Consider the following 18,933-nt stretch of genomic DNA (forward strand, 5'->3'; position numbering starts at 1 on the left):
AGGCTGGCCTCGAACTCACAGAGATCTGCCTGGCTCTACCTCCCAAGTGCTGGGATTAAAGGCGTGCGCCACCACCGCCCGGCAGGATCACTTTTGTATACTATGATATTGTCTACAAATAGTTAGACTTCTTCCCTTCCTATTTGTATCCCCTTAATCTCCTTTAGTTGTCTTACTGCTCTAGCTAAGACTTCAAGTACTATATTGCATCACATAGGTATGAAGAAAGTGGGCAACTTTGTCTTGTTCCCAATTTTAGTGGAAATACTTTGAGTTTTTCATTATTTAAGTTGATGTTGGCTATGCTTGCTATAAGTTGCCTTTATTATGTTGAGGTTTGTCCCCTATATTCCTAACCTTTCTAGGACTTTTATCATGAAGGGGTGTTGAATTTTGTCAAAGGCCTTTTCTGTATCTAATGAGATGATCTTATGGGTTTTCAGTCTGTTTATATGGTGGATTACATTTAGTGATTTACATAGCTGAACCATTCCTGAGTCTCTGAAATGAAGCCTACTTAATCATGGCAGATGGTCTTTTTGATGTGTTCTTGGATTTGGTTTGCAAGTATTTGAGAATTTTTGCATCTGTGTTCATAATGGAAATTAGTCTATAATTGTCTTTGTTGTTTCTTATTTTCTTTTTCTTTTCTTTCCTTTTTTTTTTTTTTTTTTTTTCAAGACAGGGTTTCTCTGTGTAGTTTTGGTGCCTGTCCTGGATCTCGCTCTGTAGACCAGGCTGGCCTTGAACTCATAGAGATCTGTCTGCCTCTGCCTCCAGAGTGCTGGGATTAAAGGCGTGCACCACCACCACCACCACCACCACCACCACCACCACCACCACCACCACCACCACCTGGCTGTTGGTTCTTTATGTGGTTTAGGTATTAGGATGACCATGGCCGTTTCAAAAGAATTGGACAGTGTTCCTTATGTTTCTATTTTGTAGAATAATTTGAGGAGTATTGGTATTAACTTTTCTTCAAAAGTCTCATAGAATTTAGTGCTAAAACCACCTGGCCCTGGGCCTTTCTTTCCTTTCCTTTTTCCTTTCCTTTCCTTTCCTTTCCTTTCCTTTCCTTTTTCTTTCTTTCTTTCTTTCTTTCTTTCTTTCTTTCTTTCTTTCTTTCTTTCTTTCTTTCTTTCTTTCTTTTTTTTCTTTCTTTCCTTCCTTCCTTCCTTCCTTCCTTCCTTCTTTCTTTTCTTTCTCTCTCTCTCTTTCTTTCCTCCTTCCTTCCCTCCCTCCCTCCCTCCCTCCCTTCCTTCTTTCTTTCTTTCCTTCTTCCCTCCCTTGCTCCCTTCTTCCTTCCTTCCTTCCTTTATTTATTTATGTGTTTTTTTTTTTTTGGTTGAGAGACTTTTAATGACTTCTTCCATTTCAGTAGGGGTTATAGGTCTGTTTAAATTCCTTATCTAGTCTTGATTTAACTTTGTTAAGTGGTATGTATTGAGAAAGTTATCCATTTCTTTTAGACTTTTCAAATTTGATGGAGTACAGGTTTTTAAAGTATGTCCTTAGGATTCTTAGGATTTCCTCTGTGTCTGTTGTTATGTCTCTAATTTTGTTAATTTGGATCTCCTCTTTCTACTTTTTAGTTAACTTGGCTAAGGGTTTTACAATTTTATTTTCTCAAAGAAACAACTCTTTGTTTTATTGATTCTCTGTAATTTTGTTGTTATTGTTGTTGCTATTTTATTGATTTCAGCCCTGAGTTTATTTCTTGCTGTCTATCCTTTTGGGTGTGATTTTTTTTCTTTCTGTTCTAGAGCTCTCAGTTATGCTGTCAAGTTACTAGTATGAGATCTTTCCATTTTCTTTATGTAGACAGTGCTATGAACTCTCCTCTTATAACTGCCTTCACTGAAAAAAAAAAAAAAAGAACTGCCTTCATTGTGTACCATAAATTCTGATATGTTGCAATTTCATTTTCAATAAGTTCTAGAAAGTTTTAAATTTCCTCCCTAGGATCTGTCTCAACACAATTTTCATTCAGTAAAGAGTTGTTCAGTTTCTATGAGTTTGTTAGCTTCTGTTGGTTCTGTTGTTGTTAATATCCAGCTTTATTTAATATGTGTTTAGGATGCTGGGTGTTTGTTGTTGTTGGTTCAGTTTTCTTGTACCTGTTGAAACTTGCCTTGTATCCAAGTGTATGAAGTGTGTGGTCAGTTTTAGAGAAAGTTCCATGAGCTACTGAGAAGAATGTATTTTTTTTTGTGTGTTTTTTGATGAAATGATCTGTAAATATCTCTTAGATCCATTTAGCTTATGACATCAGTTAGTTTCAGTACTTCTTTGTTTAGCTTTTTGTCTGAGTGACCTATTGGCAAGAGTAGGGTATTGAAGTCACCCACTCACTAGTCAGGGCTAATATGTAATTTAGGGTATATATACCTTAAATGTGTTTCTTTTATGAACATTGATGCCCTTGTGTTTGGTGCATAGATGTTAAGAATTGCAATGTCCTCTTGGTGGATTTTTCCTTTGATGAGTATGTAGTTCCTTCCCTATCTCTTCTGATTAGTTTTGGGTTGAAGTCTTTTTTTAAAATCAGACATTAAAATGAATACACCCGCTTGCCTCATAGGTCCATTTGATTGGAATATTTATTTCCATCCCTTTCCCCCCGAGGTGATGTCTATCCTTGATGTTAAGGTTTGTTTTTTGGATGCAGTAGGACGGATCCTGTTTTCAAATCCATTCTGTTATTGTGTCTTTTTATTGGGGAATCGAGACCATTGATGTTGATCAATAAGCATTGTTGATTTCTGCTTTTTTTTTTTTGGTTCTTATGATATGTTTTTTTCCCATTTTTTGATTTGCTAGTCTGATGTTATTTTTCCTTGTGTTTTCCTGTGTGTGGTTAACCTTTTCAGGTAGAAGTTGTTTTTCTAGTGCCTTCTGTAGGGCTGGATTTGTAGATAGATATCTCCTTAAATTTGATTTTCTCATGGAATGTCTTTCTTTTTCCATCTGTTGTGATTGAAAGTTTTGCTGGGTATAGTAGTCTAGCCTGGCATCTGTGGTCTCTTAGAATTTGTACAACATCTTTCTTTTAGAACACTTTCTGCCTTTTAGAGTCTCCAGTGAGAAGTCAAGTGTTACTCTGATAGGTCTGCCTTTATATGTTACTTGGTCTTTTTCCCTTGCAGCTTTTAATGTTCTTTCTTTGTTCTGTACATTGACGGTTTTGATTAGTATGTGTCATGGGGAATGTCTTTTCTGTTCCAGTCTATTTTGTGTTCTGTACCCTTTTGTACCTTGGTAGGCATCTTCTTCTTGAGGTTAGGGAAATTCTCTTCTATGATTTTGTTGAAAATATTTTCTGTGCCTTTAACCTTGCTTCTTCTCCTTCCTCTGTTCCTGTTATTTATAGATTTGGTCTTTTCATAGTGTCCTAGATTTCCTGGATGTTTGTACCTGGAGTTTAAAAAAAAAATCACTATTTCCTTGACCAAGGCATCCTTTTCTTCAAGAGTGTCTCCAGTGCTGTAGCTCTCTCTTCCGTTTTTTATTCTGTTGGTGAGGCTTACCTCTAAGGTTCCTTTTCAGGTTTCCACATTTTTCATTTCTAGATCTTCCTCAGTTTGTGTTTTCTTTATTGATTCCATTTCCACTTGCAAGTCTTGAACTGCTTTCTTCTACTGTTTCTTTGTGTTTTCATAGATTTCTTCAGTGGATTTCTTCACTTCCTCTTTAAGGACTTCTAACGTATTCATAAAGGCTATATTGAGGTCCATGTCTTCTGCTTCAGCTGTATTGCATTTTTCAGGGCCTGCTGTGGTAGAGTTGCTGGGCTCTGGTGGTGATTTGTCTTGGTTGTTATTGATTGTGTTTTTTACTGACGTCTAAGCATCTGGGGTTGGGATATTTCTAATTCTAGGTCCTGATATCAGGTCTTATCTTTGTTGGGGTGGTTTTCTGTTCCTGGGTTTTGTTGCCCTTTCTGGTTCTTAGGAGAGTGTGGATGGCTGTGGGTTGCCTAGTAGGGAATGCTTCTGAGATCCTACCAGGTGTGGCTACTGGGTGTTTCAGGTAGAATGTGCGTTTTTGGTATTGGGAGCTGACACTTAGGCATAGAGATGGGCTTGGGGTAGGTATTGATGGAGTCCACAGAAAGGAGGAAAGCAGGGTGTCCCACCAGTGTATGCTTAGTCCCCTGAGATTGGAGCAGAGAGTGAGGAGAGGCCACAGCAAGTAGTCTAGGGATCAGAGTAGGGGATGGGATTTGGAGGAGAGGAGGGAGAGTGAAGACTTGAAAATTGCTTACCTACTTCCCTGGTCAGCGTGGGGGGAGGTCCAGTTCCCAAGGAATACCCGAGAGTGTTGTTGGCTGAGACAAAGGCATGGGGTGGTGAGGCTGGCTGTAGGAGAAGATCTGTGTGGTCCTCTAGAGATGGGTCAGAGAGAAAGGGAAGGCTTTGGTAGGTGATCTGATACAGAGCTGGAGATGAAACAGGGGGATTGGATTTAGAACAGAGATGATAGGGTGGAGGCCTGAAGACCCCCTACCTGCTTCCCTGGTCTTAGTGCTTGGTGGGTTGTAGGGAATTAGTTTTCTTGCTTTCTGTTGCTGTGATAAAACACCGTGACCAAAAGCAGCTTAGGGACAAGAGGGTTTATTTCTCCTCACAGCTACAGTCCTCCATGAAAGGATCTCAGGGTAGGAACTTGGAGGCAGGACTGGATTAGAGACCATGAAGAAATGCTGCTTGCTGGCTTGATCTCCTTGGCTTTCTCAGCCTGCTTTCGTACACAGCCCAGCACTATCTGCCCAGGTTGATCCAGTGGGCTCCTCCTATATATTGCCCTCCTACAGCAACCATTAATTAAGACAGTACCCCACAGACTTGCCTACAGGCCAGTTATGAAGGCATTTTCCCAATTATGTTTCCCTCTTCTCAGACGTGCCTAGGTTTGTGTCAAGTTGATTAAAAACCAACCAGCACAATAGTATCAATAACAATAGTGTTTTGCATCTGTCTTGATTTCTAAAGTTAAATATTCCAGACCTGAAAAACTGAGGAACAGAAGTATTTTGGATTTATTTAATTTGGAAATAAATATAATAATTTAATTTGGAAGTAAATTAAATTTAATAATATAATTTATTTTAATTTTATATAAAAATCATATAATGAGATATCTTGGGAATGAGACCAAAATCTAAACATGGAATTCATTTGTGGTTGACATACATCCTGTAAACATAGTGTCAAGGTAATTGTAGCCAGTATTTTTCTGACTATAGTTTGTCACATTAGTCTAGAATTTTCTACTTGTGGTGCCACATGAACACCCAACAACTTTCAGATTTTGGAGCATTTTACACTTCAGAATTTTAAGTTGTATAAGGAATCTCTAGAGAAGCAGAACCCAGTAGAATGAATATATTAAAGGGGATTAGATTAGTTTACTCGATATGCTTGGGTAATCAATCAGTGGCTGTCTTCACACTGAGAAGCCTGAGAGCCCAGGAGCTACCCAGTCCACGAAGCTGGATGTCTCTGCAGTTCCAGTGGTGCTGAAGGTCTGAGGATTCCTGCGGGGCCACCAGTTCCGTCTCTTTTGGAAGCTTAAAGAATTAGGCTCTGATATCAGCAGCAGAATATATTGGCAGTAAAGGCAGCAGCAACTGAGTAGATGAATTTTCCAACAGGGTGAATCTACTCACCAGTAAGACATGAGAGCAGTGAAGCAAAAAGCCAAACCTTTCCCTCAGAATGTCCTTATCTGGCTGCCATGGTAAAGCTCTACATAGATGTAGGGTGGGTGTTTTTACGTAACCCGATCAAGGAAATCCTTTGCAGATATGCCCAGTAGCTCACCTCTCAGTTAATTCCAGTTAAATCCAGTTATGTTGACAACCAAGAATAACCATCACAAGTCCACCCCTGTGAACCCAACACCCAATCTTATCTCCATACGTCGTGTTGAATTTCCAGGCGAAAACCATAGCAAGTCATAATTCTGTCTATTGTAATGTGACTGTCTCACTTACAACCACCAATGACGCTGTTTCCCCTGAAAGCAGGTGAAAAGAAGACCCCTTGAGGAATGCCTAGTCTTTTAGCGTCCTAGAGCTTTGATACTGTAGAATTACAGCGTGTAATTACTGATACCACCTCAATCTAGGCCAGCAGCGTAAAGTCCCAGGAACAGGAAGCAAAGTTTTTTCTAGTGGGCTGCTAGAGGTGATGGTGAGGGGCACCATTCCTGTTTCTACCCCTTGCTTCCTGGACGCCTGAATCCTGTACAGTATATCGGGTGCTGATTCAGAGCACACACAGCTCTCTGGAGAACTCAGCTCCAGCCCTCCAGGCCAGTGTCACCTAGTTGGCACTGTAGCTGTGTTGTTAGAAGGCTGTCCATTATTCTGTCAGGTTACTTCAGAAGGATGGGAGACATGGTACGACCAGGGAATTCTCTATGTATGAGCTCACTGCTGCCCTTCCTTACTGCAAAGTGAGTCCCCTGGTTCAAAGAAGTGCTGAGTGGAATTTCATGATGGTGGATAAGGCCTTCTATCAGTCAGTGGATAGAGTATCAGGATGGTGGATAAGGCCTTCTATCAGTCCATGGATAGAATATCAGGATGGTGGATAAGGCCTTCTATGAGTCCATGGATGGAATATCATGATGGTGGATAAGGCCTTCTATCAGTCAGTGGATGGAATATCATGATGGTGGATAAGGCCTTCTGTGAGTCCATGGATGGAATATCATGATGGTGGATAAGGCCTTCTGTCAGTCCATGGATAGTAGTTTTGTCAGAAGCTGTGGTGATATATTGTGTACTCTAATGAAATTTGTCTGAAGATCAGAGGACAGAACAAGCCACTAGATTAAACATAGAAGCCAGGCAGTGGTGGCACACACCTTTAATCCTAGCACTCGGGCGGCAGAGATCCATCTGGATCTCTGTGAGTTCAAAGCCACCCGCAACATGAGATTGACTCAGTCTAAGAGAGAAAACAGAGACAGGCAGTGGTGGCACACACCTTTAATTCCAGTACTGGGAAGCATACATGCATTTAATCCCAGGAAGTGAAAGCTGGGTGGAGAAAGGTATATAAGGCATGAGGAGACAGCCTTTTCGGAAGAAGCATCTCTTTCAACTAGAGGCTTTTTTTTGGCTGGAGCCTTTCAGGTGAGGACTCAGAGACATTCAGTCAGAGGATTCATGGAGTTGGCGAGGTTTGAGCTGTGTGGCTTATTCCTTTGTTTCTCTAATCTTTCAGCATTTACCCCAATATCTGGCTCCGGGTCTTTTTTTTTTTTTTTTAATTAAAAGACCATTTAGCAGTTCGTGTTACAAGAAGCATTACTTTCAGGAAGGGCAAATTCATATCCAAAGTATGTTTGGTTAAGAATAATGTGCTACCCTTTCTATAATGGTCCAGTGTAGTCAGTCTGCCACTAGGTGGCACCTAGACACCCAGGGGAATGTGTCATATAATCGCAGCTCAGTGCTGGTCTCTACTACAGGCAGATCTAGCACTCAACAGCAGCTGTAAGCCAGGTCAGCTTTGGTGAGTGGAAGTCCGTGTTGTTGAGCCCTTGTGTAACCGCCATCTCTACAACCATGGGTCCACTGGGATAGCCTGGGAAAGAGGCTGCCTCTCCACAGTAGGTCATCCTGTCAGCTTGATTATTAAGCTCCTCATTGAAGTGCCTTTTTTTGGGGGTGAGGGGGGTTTCGAGACAGGGTTTCTCTGTGTAGTGAAGTGCCTTTTTGATGGGCATTTTTTGGGGGGCACAAAAGTGTCTTTGCATCCTTTGACAATTTGATGAGCTCTGTCCATATACTTTTCCCCCAAATGTCTTTCTTACTAATTCTCAATCTTACTTCTTCCAAGTCCCCAACCATCCAGCCAACCATTGGCTACAGCCCATCGATCAGTATAAAACCACGTATTTGACCATCCTCTTTCCAAGCATATGCACTACCAAAATGATATTCAACTTGTACCCTAATTTTTTCATTATAAAAACATTGTAGTACTTTTTACATTAATCCTATATTCTGTCTTTGATGTTGGCCTTTTGAGAAAAAGCCAGTTTTTGAAGTCCAAGATGATGAGTATTTTTCCCTCCGCCACAAGGTGGCAGCAAATATCAGATTTAATTAATTATTTATTTTTTTGGGTACCTACATAGTCACAATGTCAAAGAAAATCCCCCTTTCAGATTAGAAATTTTATTTGAAGTTAATATGTTAATGAAATGCATGGGATGTAGTCCTCTAGGCATATTAGATTGTTAACTGAAATATAAATCAACAGCGAATCCATTTTTTTTTTAAACTAATTCCTCCAGTATAAGGAGTCTTATAACTTTAAATAACATGTGTCAGTGCTCTTTCTCATTTACAAGAAAAATCAGCTTTCAGTTTTGAGAGAAGAGTTTAGGAGGGTCTGACATGTTGAGGACAGTTGCAGTAGAGAAGACGTGTGTCACAGCGTTCACTGAGTTCCACATGTAGATAGCAGTTATGACGCTGTCAAGGAGCAGGTGGCACTAACTTATAGCAACATGACTTAGGGGTAGAGAATGGCAAAAAACTGCCAGCAGGTCTGCTCTCAGGAGTAAGAGGGTGTCCCTTTGTTTATTAGTTCATTTAATGTTCCAGTAGTAATATACTTTGACTTAAACATTTTTAATATACCTGCAAAGAAATAACAGCATGCATTCCCACATTTCTATGGGATATGTACTTAGGAAGTACTGGGATTATAGTGGTGAGTCTTACACTGTTTTATTAAGCAGAGGCAACATTAAATCTGAAGTGATGTTATTACTTCTGGGAGCTAGAATTCTTTTAAATCATAAAGGTGGTTTACATTATTCAAAACCATTTATAGTGGTGATGGCTGCTCTTCCAGAGGACCCAGGTTTGATTCCCAGCACCCACAGCTCACACCTGTCTGTAACTCCAGGTCCAGGACATCTGATGCCCTCTTTTGGCCTCCATGGGCACCATGCATGCATATTGTGCACAAACATCCAGGCAAAACACCACACACAAAAATAAATAAAATTTAAAAACTTTTTATTATAAAATACAAAACCAATACATTCCATAATTTGAGTCATATAGTTTTGTTATACATGGAAGTCTTAAACTGATACAGATTTCTTAATTTAATTTATTAGCTCTTACTTTTTATTAGAACGAATTTATTTTTTTTCATAGCTTAATTATGTGTTGCTTGTGTTAGTTGATTTTTAAAATCTGTTTTCACCCAACGATTTATATATTTCATAGCTCTTTACCTGTTTCATTGTTGAACAAGTAAGACTGTGAGCTTTATATCCTATGCATTTTCCTAGGCTGAAAAGAAATTATGGTCTTTAGATGGGGGTGATAGCTGAGGCCCCAGATGGGTGCTTCGATGGTGAAGAAAACAGGCACAGTCCCTTCTCCCAAGGAGTTCTCTTCACAGAGACAGACACTAGTCAGCAATGTGGATGAAGGCAGGGCCACAAAACTTGACGAGGAAATGAGTAAATGTGTTCTGTCATCGCATGTGGCAAAGGGAGCTGGTGCAGGTGGGGGGCCGGGCCAGGCGGCCATGACAGTGTCATGTTGACCGATACCTACACTACAAAGCTTGGTGGGGCGGGCTGGTAACAAAACAGCGATGGGAGATGGGTGAGGAGGAGTGTGCCGGTCACCAGAACAGGTTGGAGTTTGAATATTGTGTCTCTAGGAGTATTTTAGAGATACTGGAATATGGGAAGGGAATCAGAAGCCCATTGTAGAAAAAAAAAGAATAATACTGGCAATAATATAAATAGAAAATAATTGGAAACATGTAAAAGTTGAGTGATGAAACTGAAAAGATACTGGCTGGGTAGGCATGGGAAACTTAGAAACAGAGAGGCGTGAAAGAAGTTTCTTTTTTTTTTTTCCCCCATAGCTGCACCAGAGAGGCCCCCTTCATCACTGCACAGAATGGAACTATTTAGTCTCAGACTTGTAGAGTCTGAGGATGTGTTCATTCACAGGGTAACAGAGCCACCACTAAAGAGAGCTGGGTCTGGAACTTCAAGAAGTTGAGGCCAGAGATACAAGTGTAGGCTGTATTGGATTGTTGGTCATTCCTGGGATTGTTGAAAAAGAGCAAGAGGAAAAGCACTTTAAACTCAGGCTTAAGCGGGTCCCAACTCCAGTAATAGAAGAGCCTATAGAAGGGTCCAAAGGGGAGAAGCTGTAGAGACAGGAAAAAGCCAACAGGGAAGGTCTTACAGAGGAAGAGAGTCCTGCAGGAGTGTGTCATGCCGGGCACTTAAAGTGAGTGGGATTGGAAGATAGGGAAACTGAGCCATGAGCATTCTACATTAGTGTTTATGACGTGCGCATTTTTCTTTAATTCAGGCACATCCACTATCCTCCTCACTAGAATAAACTGTGCAGATTGGTCTGATGTATGTACGAAGGAAAATGTCACTGCATTTCCTGTGGTAAAGTTGTATAAGGAAGGTGAGAGCCCAGTGTCTTACACGGGCATGTTGGGAACGAAAGATCTCCTGAAGTTTATTCAGATGTGAGTATTCAGCTTCACTTGAAGATGTCTAGGGTTGAGGTCTGTAGCTCAACTCTACCCTTTGTTGACATGCTTTTAATAGGTTCAGGGGGATACTAGCCTGAGATCACAGAGTAAATGTTGACAGTGAAACTTTGTGCATGGTCTGTCACTTTCATTTAATGAGACAGATTCTTTTTAAAAGAATAATTTTGTCCAATAGTCTATGTAATATATTGTTTGCTAGGTTCTATTTTTTTTAACAAACTGGAAAATATCTTTAAAAATTAATTTTGAGTATAGTTATATGTTTATCCAGAAACAGGATCTCCTGCCCAGTGAACATAGCATCCATCCAAGAAGCAGAAAAATACTTACATGGGGAGTTATATAAAGACCTGTTCAGTGTTACTAGTGTGTCAGTACTGGGGCTCTTCAGTCCAGCCATGACATCAGGTAAGTAGAGTTGCCACTCGCGCACACTCTTTTATTTTATTTCATGTTTGCTTCATGTGTGGTACATAGGTGTGTGCGTGTGTGTGTGTTTGCAATTTTAAGGTGCATATCATATCATGTCATATACTTGCACCTCTCTCTAGGCTGTATGTAAGAAGACAGCTGTGTCCATTTCCCTGGCTTCCGCAGTACATTCAAAAATACCAACTATTTATTTGGTTATTCTGTATGATTAGAGGGCTATACATTTTAAAATTTTTTATTTTATGTACAGTGGTGTCTTGCCTGAATGTATGTCTGTGGGAGAGTGTCAAAAGCCCCGAAACTAGAGTTGTGACAGGTGTGAGCTGCCATGTGGGTGCTGGGAATTGAACCCCAGGTCCTCTGGAAGAGCAGTCAGTGCTCTTAACCACTGAGCCATCTCTCTAGCCCCTGAGTGCTATCAATCTTAAAACTGACACTCAGAGAACATTTGTTTAGGAAACCACGGTTGTGTCATATCGATAAATATCTCTTTAGCAACAGTGCCACAAAACAGATTTGTTTTAGCTGCTCTGTGTCTGCACTTAAGTATTAATCTTTGTAGTTTAATGGTAATGAAGTTCTACCATCTGGAAAGCCTGTGTAGGCTGCCTAGTACACATAATGTTAGAGTTTCTCAAGCTTCTCTCGTCTGTGTCTGTGCAGCAAAAGAACATTTCAGGGAAGCGGGGAAGCAGCTGAGAGGCTCTGTCATCACGGGAGTTTATTCTGAGGATGATGTTTGGATACTGTAAGTTTGTTGCTCTTCTAATTCAGGGGCAGATGAAACGATGCAGTATAATGTGCCACTTCACAGTTGATATGGGGATCAAGAAGAATCTTAAGTTAATTTTCAACCAACATGCAAGGTGACAGGTGTCTGGAACTTCATAAATACTTGGCCTGGTCTCCCATCTTCCTGCCCCGCTCCCCCTCTGCTCCCATCTGTATCCACCCACGACAGTATTCTACATGTTTACTTTTCTTCCTGGAAGATGTCTGGGAAGTGCTGTGCTGTTAGCTTCTTTAAATACCCGCTTTGAAGTGCCCATAGGCGTGATCTTGGGCTCCTACTTAATTTTGAAGCACCTACAGAAGTGATTATACTTACTTTTGCTCCTATAAAAGTTTTTGCCTTTGGATCCTGTTATTTGTGCTTTGACTTGTCTTTGGAGTCTTTACAGTGTTGAAGATTTTATTTCCCGGTTGCTGTTTTTGTTTGCCACCAAAGAATATGTAAAAATGTATTAAAACTTCACTTGTTCTGCCGATGGAAGGTGGGATTGCTGTGGGTCACCAGTGTACTCTATTGGTGTATCGCTATAGCTTGAAGGACTAAACTGCATATTTGGAGATTTGCATTAACACACATGACATTCATCATGATGCAAATGGACTTACAAGCACCTGTAGTTTGTGTTTTCAATTTTCTGACTACAGCGTTACTAATTCTGATGTCTGAACTCAAGGCCTTTAATTTTGAACTCTTCTCGATGGGGAACTTTAGATCAGTTTCTGTAATTAGTCATTTTTTTTTTTAATAGAACGTATGTATTGAACCAGGATATAGGAGACCTATCTATTTGATAAACTGTAGTCACATACTATTTTCTGCTGTTAATTGGCATTTAAGATATAAAGAGCTGGGCCAGTACTCTTTTCAGAGTGTTTGGTTTATAGCCAGCTCATCAACTTGGTGCCCGTTCTGGGAGATCTGGAGTGGGCTCTTTACCAACCTTATGGTATTGTAGTGTCTGTACTTCCTCCTTGTTCACACCATATACCTTTACTGGCCATGGCACACTGAACATTTTTCACTTGAAAATAGAGGATTTCACTTAGAGGATTTGGGTTTTATTAGATTTAGTAGCAAAAGTGAGTTCTTCACATACTCTCTAGAGCACCTCAGGAGTTCAGTGTCTTGTGGTTTTTGCTCTCTGAGCCCCATTCAGCTCTAAGACAGGATGACAGAAACTACTTTTAGAAGTACTCTGTTGAATGAAGATAGATAAGGTGCTGACTATAGTACCCGGCAGACTGTAGACTCCCGTCAGTGCCCTGCCTTACTCAGGCATGCGATGAGCAATCCAGAAAGGTGGAGAGCCACGGAGTGTTCCAGGTCCTACTCACACATTTTCTTGAGGGTGAGCTGTAGAGAAGACAGCTTTAGATCATTGTCATTTTCTTATAACAGAGATTGTCAAGACTCCCAAACTTTCTCAGATAACCTCACTTATAAATTGGTCTGGAAATTGAGATAAATTTCTCCTTAGCACTAGGGCTTTTTAAGGTTTTAAACTTTGGTTGTTTGGGACGGTGTCTCAGTGTATAGTCTGGGCTGGCTTCAGACCCATGATCCCTTTCCTCAGTTCTCGTAGTGGGGGTTGTAGTCATCCCATCTTACCAGCTAGCAGTGAGGCTTCCCTGTGCTGCCTCCACAGGGAGGGCCTGGGCTGGCTCTTCATGTTTTTGGTAACTTGCTATATTTTGGTTGTGAATTTTAATAGTATATTTCTCCATAGGTCAAATAAATATGCCGCAACTCTCCCAGCCATGCTGCTGGCCAGGCCCAGAGAAGGTAGAATAGAGAGTGTTCCACTGGCCTCCACCCCAGTGCAAGACATGGTTGAGATCCTAGCAAATGCGCCCCTGGAAGCATTTGTGAGTATACCGCATAGAATAAGGAAGTCGTTTGAAATGAAATTCACATTGATAAGTGGTGATATCTATTAGCATATAAGTTTTCAGCTTTGGGAGGCACTGGGGTGTCATGTTTTGTGGCTGAATACTTTTTTGGTTTGGTTTTGCTATTTGTCGATGACACACAAAGCTTTTCGAGTTTGCTGCTAAAAATTTACGTGGCTTTCTGGAGCCGAAGTGCCCAAGGTAGGGTGAACCCTTGTTCCAGTGCAGGTGGTCCTAGAAATGCAGACGTCCTGGTTACAAATTCTTTCGAGTCTTATTGGCTCTGTGGTGCCTTGCTGCTCCAAGTTTCCCATGTGTAAGGTGCAGAACCACTAGGAGTTAGACTAACTGACAGAGGAATGCCACTTTGTAGAGGGTGTCTGGCTCTAGAGCAAAAGCTCAGCAAGTGTTAGCTATTGTTGCGGTTTGTACAGCTGGAAAATGCCACCTTCTGGTCCCCTTTGTGTTGCCCCTAACGGATGTAACCTGGTTACTTGATTTCAGTAGCTAGAGCATTGCACGTTTGTCCACAGGTCTGCCTTTCTAAAGTGATGACAGGCTACCATTCGCAGCTCTAAATACTGAGTGAGTTGTCGCCCATCACCTTTCTTCCCACAATGACCTAAATACTGATACATTAGGGACTCAAATAAATGCAGTCTTTAAAACCAGTCTCTTTGTTTCCTTGAGTCCAACCTCCTGACCCTCCTGCTAAACGAAAGGGTTTAATCAATCAAATAATTGAGTTAATATTTTCCAGTATGTAACTTTCTAAATCATTATTGCAGTAGTCTTTTTAAGAGACATGCTATTAAGGAAATGTGACCTTACTGTCTATATACATGGTATAGTAACTTTATATTTTTTCAAATAATAAAAAAAAATAATAGAGAAGGAAGTTAGAGCCAACTGTAACTTCTCCAGGTTTAAACTTGAGAATATATTTCTCCAAAATCTAAAAACAATTATCTATGTCTTTTTATCTTAAGTATATTTTCATGAAGGAAAATGCATATAAGTGCTTATTTTTAGTATCTGCTCAATATTTGGTTGTGTTAATGTTCCATGTTTACTTAACTGTTTTCCTCTTGGTGGATATTGGTCATCTTTCAGATATCTTGGTCTTTCTTGACTGATAAGGAAAAGGAGACTGTCCATCACTGACCTTTTTTTTCACAAATTCCTATTCTATCTAGTCATCCAACTGAAAACAGGCCAGCCTGTCCGTGTCACTAATCGGATACAAAATCTGCATTTTTCTCAGGAGCGGGAAGACTTGCTGAGGGGCTCCTGTCCGCTCTCACAGTTACACTTGCCTTTTGCCTTCCCTGTGCTGCCATCCTTCAGCTCACCACTGCCCCCCACGTAGCCTTAACAGCTCTGCCTGCTCTTGTAATATCTCTCAGTGTTTGTAGCTCCGTGCTGGAGGACAAACCTCAGCTTGTCAGGATCTTACTCTTTATACAGGGACTGTATCAAAGTGACACTTCCTCAAATCCCGAGTCCCCCATCTTATCTTTCTGACAGGTAGGCTTCCTCACTGTCAAACATGCAAAGTGGTCCAGGACCCCAGCAGTTTGAATGCCTGTCTCTTCTAATGTGTAAACTCTTTGTCGGCTGGGAAGTTCCTTAAGAAGCACTTAGCATAATGTTTCAAGCTTCTTAGTTCTCTGTAAATAAGTTGAGTGGAAGTCAGCATCCTCATCTCCTGTTTCTGGGGCTCGGTGACATCTGTCAGCGTCTAGGAGGGGAGTGGGACACATGAAAAGATAGACAGTAGTTAGCACAGAAAGCCAGCCTAGGAAATTTGAAGAAACAGACCTGGTATTTAGCTTGTGATGTAGGAAAATACAGATGATGATTTTAAGTACAAAGAGAAAGAAGTGGAAGAGAAATGATTGGCAGAGGGAAGGCGGTTTGAGAACTAAATAGGGAAAGGCATGTGCCAGCTTGATGTTCAAAGGTGAGGTAATACTGACAAAGGTCACTGGCATCATCTAAAAAAGTCAGGTTGTTGATGACGGTTTCTAGTGACTGAGTGAAATAGGAAGCTGGTAGGCTGCATGCTGCATTCCGTTAAGCTCCTTCGCTCACTGAACTTCTGGGTCCATTTCCCATCCGATGGGAGATGATGTTTCTAGCTCACAGATGCCTCCAGGGGGCGCAGTACTACTGCACTGAGTCCACAGCAGGATGCGCCTGTGAAATAGAACTTAAAATAGTAGAAGATTAGAGTACTTACTCTTCATTAAATTCCTGTCAGTTGCTTTAAACTCAGGAGAGGTAAGGTTGGCTTTGAGGTTTGTTTTAGCACATCTTTAATTATTTTAATCTTCCAAAAAATTCATATGTTTGGAAGAAGTAAGCTAAGCATGGATAGTGGGAAAAAGGTTATAATTTCAACATTTAGCTTATGTTTTAACCAGAAAACCTTACTAGAGGTAAGTATGAAAGAGTTTTATTATGTGTGTATTAGCTAATATGGATCCAGAGTTCATCATGAATTATTATAGAGGCATCAGCTAATAAGTCCTTTTCTAACATTTTAAAAAAATTATTATTATTATTATTTTTGATTTTTCGAAATAGGGTTTCTCTGTGTAGCCCTGGCTGTCCTGCAACTCATTTTGTAAACCAGGCCAGCCTCGAACTCACAGAGATCCGACTGCCTCTGCCTCTGGAGTGCTAGGATTAAAGGCATGTGCCACCACTGCCTAATATGTTCTTAAAGCTTGTATGTTCTTAAAGTCTGTTAGTAATTTTATTTTGACTATAATTCATTACCATGAGGTAGGATTGAATTTGAAGCACTTAAGATTTACTTACTGTGGTCAGATCTCTGAATGAAAATGTTTGAATTACATTTTATGAACTAAAATCGCGTTTGAGTGACTTGAGCATTGTTTCTGCTTTATGCTGTATTATGCCCACGATTTTTGTTTGGGGAATTTTGGGTGCTTCTTTTTTAACAGCCAGAAATCACTGTGGAGAATCTTCCCGCATACTTCAGACTTCAGAGGCCGTTGCTTATCTTGTTCAGTGATGGCAGCATAAGCCCTCAGTTTAGGAGCACAGCTCTAGCGCTGGTGAGACGGAAGCAGTTGGATTCCTTCACCCCCTGCTGGTTAAATTTGTAAGTATATGTGGAATGATTTTGTTTTGACTTAAGAGGTAAAGGGTGGGGGAAGCCTGTGGTGTGGTGCGTACCTATAATCACAGGACTCATGAGTTCAAGGCCACTCTCAGCTCCATAAAGGAAATACAATTAGTTCATTTTCATTAGGAAATGAAATTCTGTAACCTTTATAGTTAACATGGGACCAAATTCATCATAATGTTATTTTCCGAACTAACTTTCTCAGACAAGTTCCAAGATGACCTTATTTAGACTTGACTATTATTCTAAAATAATTGCAAGCAATATTTTTCTGATTTTAAAAGTAGTTGATGTCTGTTGAAAACAGTGGCAAAGGGTTTGGGGATTTAGCTCAGTGGTAGAGCACTTGCCTAGCAAGCACAAGGCCCTGGGTTCGGTCCTCAGCGCTGAAGGAAAAAAAGACAAGAAAGCAGTGGCAAATAAGAAAGGAAGCGTTGTGATATTTGCAAACTTTCATTTGTGTCTCTGTGTAGTTAAAGTCACCCCATAGTATTGGAGAAGGGTTTCATTCAGTGCATCTCTAAGTGGTTTTTTTTTTCATGTTTTCTAGATGAATGACTGGTACTTCATTAAATGTCTGTGAATACAATTCACATGTACACACATGACCCTTGTTCAGACTCATAAGATGGAAGACATGCTTTCTTTTTTTTAAACTTACTTGAAAAGCAACAAAAGTGTGGTAATGCACATTTATGTTGTGGAGTCTTCTTAACATTCCATCTCACTCTTGAGGCAAGTTTGCCCCGATACCTACCATGGTAGACATCTAGGGTTTTATGTCGTGTGAAACATGCTGCCTCAGGAAGCTAGGCATCTTTAATGTGTAGTTCCCTGTAGGAACACATTTATTCTTTTAGCGTCCCCCCACCTTTTTTTTGGTGCCTGTCCTGGATTTTGCTCTGTAGACCAGGCTGGTTTCGAACTCACAGGGATCCGCCTGCCTCTGCCTCCCGAGTGCTGGGATTAAAGGCGTGCACCACCATTGCCCAGCTTCTTTTAGCTCTTTGATGTGCAGTTAGCCTCCCCAGTTTTTCCCGAGGAAAGGCACATTCTTAGGGGAAAGAAGTCTTCGTAAAAGGAAGCACCCTGTTATAGTTATGCCACAGGTTAGTTTGGAGCTGACATGCAATGGGGTGCCTCTCTAAACTTCCAGGAGAACCTGTTGATTGTCTCAGCCTGTGTTGGTAAGGCTTCAGGCTCTTGATTTTCATGGAAAGTTCACTGGCTGTCTTTTTTTCCTCCCATGATAGACTGCCCCAAGTCACAAAGAAACTTCAAAAGAATTTGATGACTTGTATAATCGTAGACCTCTTGATCTTGGAGAAATCTTTTCATAAGCTTACAGGCAGGCTAATCATTGAAGTTTACTGCTCTATAAATGATAATTTTCTCTGTTGTCATAGAAGGAATAATTAACATATTCAACCATCCTTTCTTGCAGAAAGAATACTCCTGTGGGGAGGGGAATCTTGAAGGCATATTTTGGCCCTCTGCCCCCGCTTCCTCAGCTGCTTTTGGTGAATCTGCACTCAGGTGGTCAAGTGTATGCATTTCCTTCAGCGCAGTCTGTAACGGAACAAAACCTGATACTGTGGCTTGAGAGATTAGAAGCGGGACTAGAAAATCCTATCAGTAAGTTTTCTGTTCTCTTCAGTACATTGAATTCTGTATTTTGTTGTGTACGTTTTCAATGTTAATCATAACTAATAAAGATGAGAACGAGTAAAGCTGTAATATCTGTATGTACTATAAGTATTAGTGTGTTGATTGCATTTTCTGTGGAGCTATCTGGTCCTAAAGTCCCAAATGGAGACCACTGCCTCACCTACTAAGGCCGTCTTCTTTTGAATACTGATTTGTCAAGTCCATGTTGCTTGCATACATTTCCAGTGTCTTCAGACATGTGAGTCTTGTAATATATCTACTTTAAAAATTGTCAGATTGGGAACATGGACCTACCAGAGTCCCCTGTGCCATCTTTGTACATCTTTAAAGTGCAGGTGTCACAAGACAGTCTGCATACAGCCTTTTCTTATGCATGGCAGTCTGTTGTCTTTCTTTTTTTAAAACAATTTATTAATACTT

General features: G+C 40.6%; 1 protein-coding gene across 4 annotated transcripts in view; it reads left to right on the top strand.

Annotated features, from left to right (window-relative positions):
* Nucleotides 1-18,933, top strand: part of Txndc16 (thioredoxin domain containing 16) — a 79,496-nt gene that overhangs the window by 51,827 nt on the left and 8,736 nt on the right. For all 4 annotated transcript variants that reach the window (XM_052733464.1, XM_052733465.1, XM_052733466.1 and 1 more), the window contains 6 exons: nt 10,379-10,547; nt 10,846-10,982; nt 11,670-11,754; nt 13,526-13,664; nt 16,661-16,821; nt 18,290-18,480. In XM_052733464.1, the coding sequence (XP_052589424.1) occupies nt 10,379-10,547; nt 10,846-10,982; nt 11,670-11,754; nt 13,526-13,664; nt 16,661-16,821; nt 18,290-18,480 (882 nt within the window). The remainder of the gene's footprint in view (nt 1-10,378; nt 10,548-10,845; nt 10,983-11,669; nt 11,755-13,525; nt 13,665-16,660; nt 16,822-18,289; nt 18,481-18,933) is intronic.

Source organism: Peromyscus californicus, unplaced genomic scaffold, assembly GCF_007827085.1.
Source record: "Peromyscus californicus insignis strain IS unplaced genomic scaffold, ASM782708v3 Scaffold_12__1_contigs__length_115047231, whole genome shotgun sequence".
In the NCBI taxonomy this organism is placed as follows: domain Eukaryota; kingdom Metazoa; phylum Chordata; class Mammalia; order Rodentia; family Cricetidae; genus Peromyscus; species Peromyscus californicus.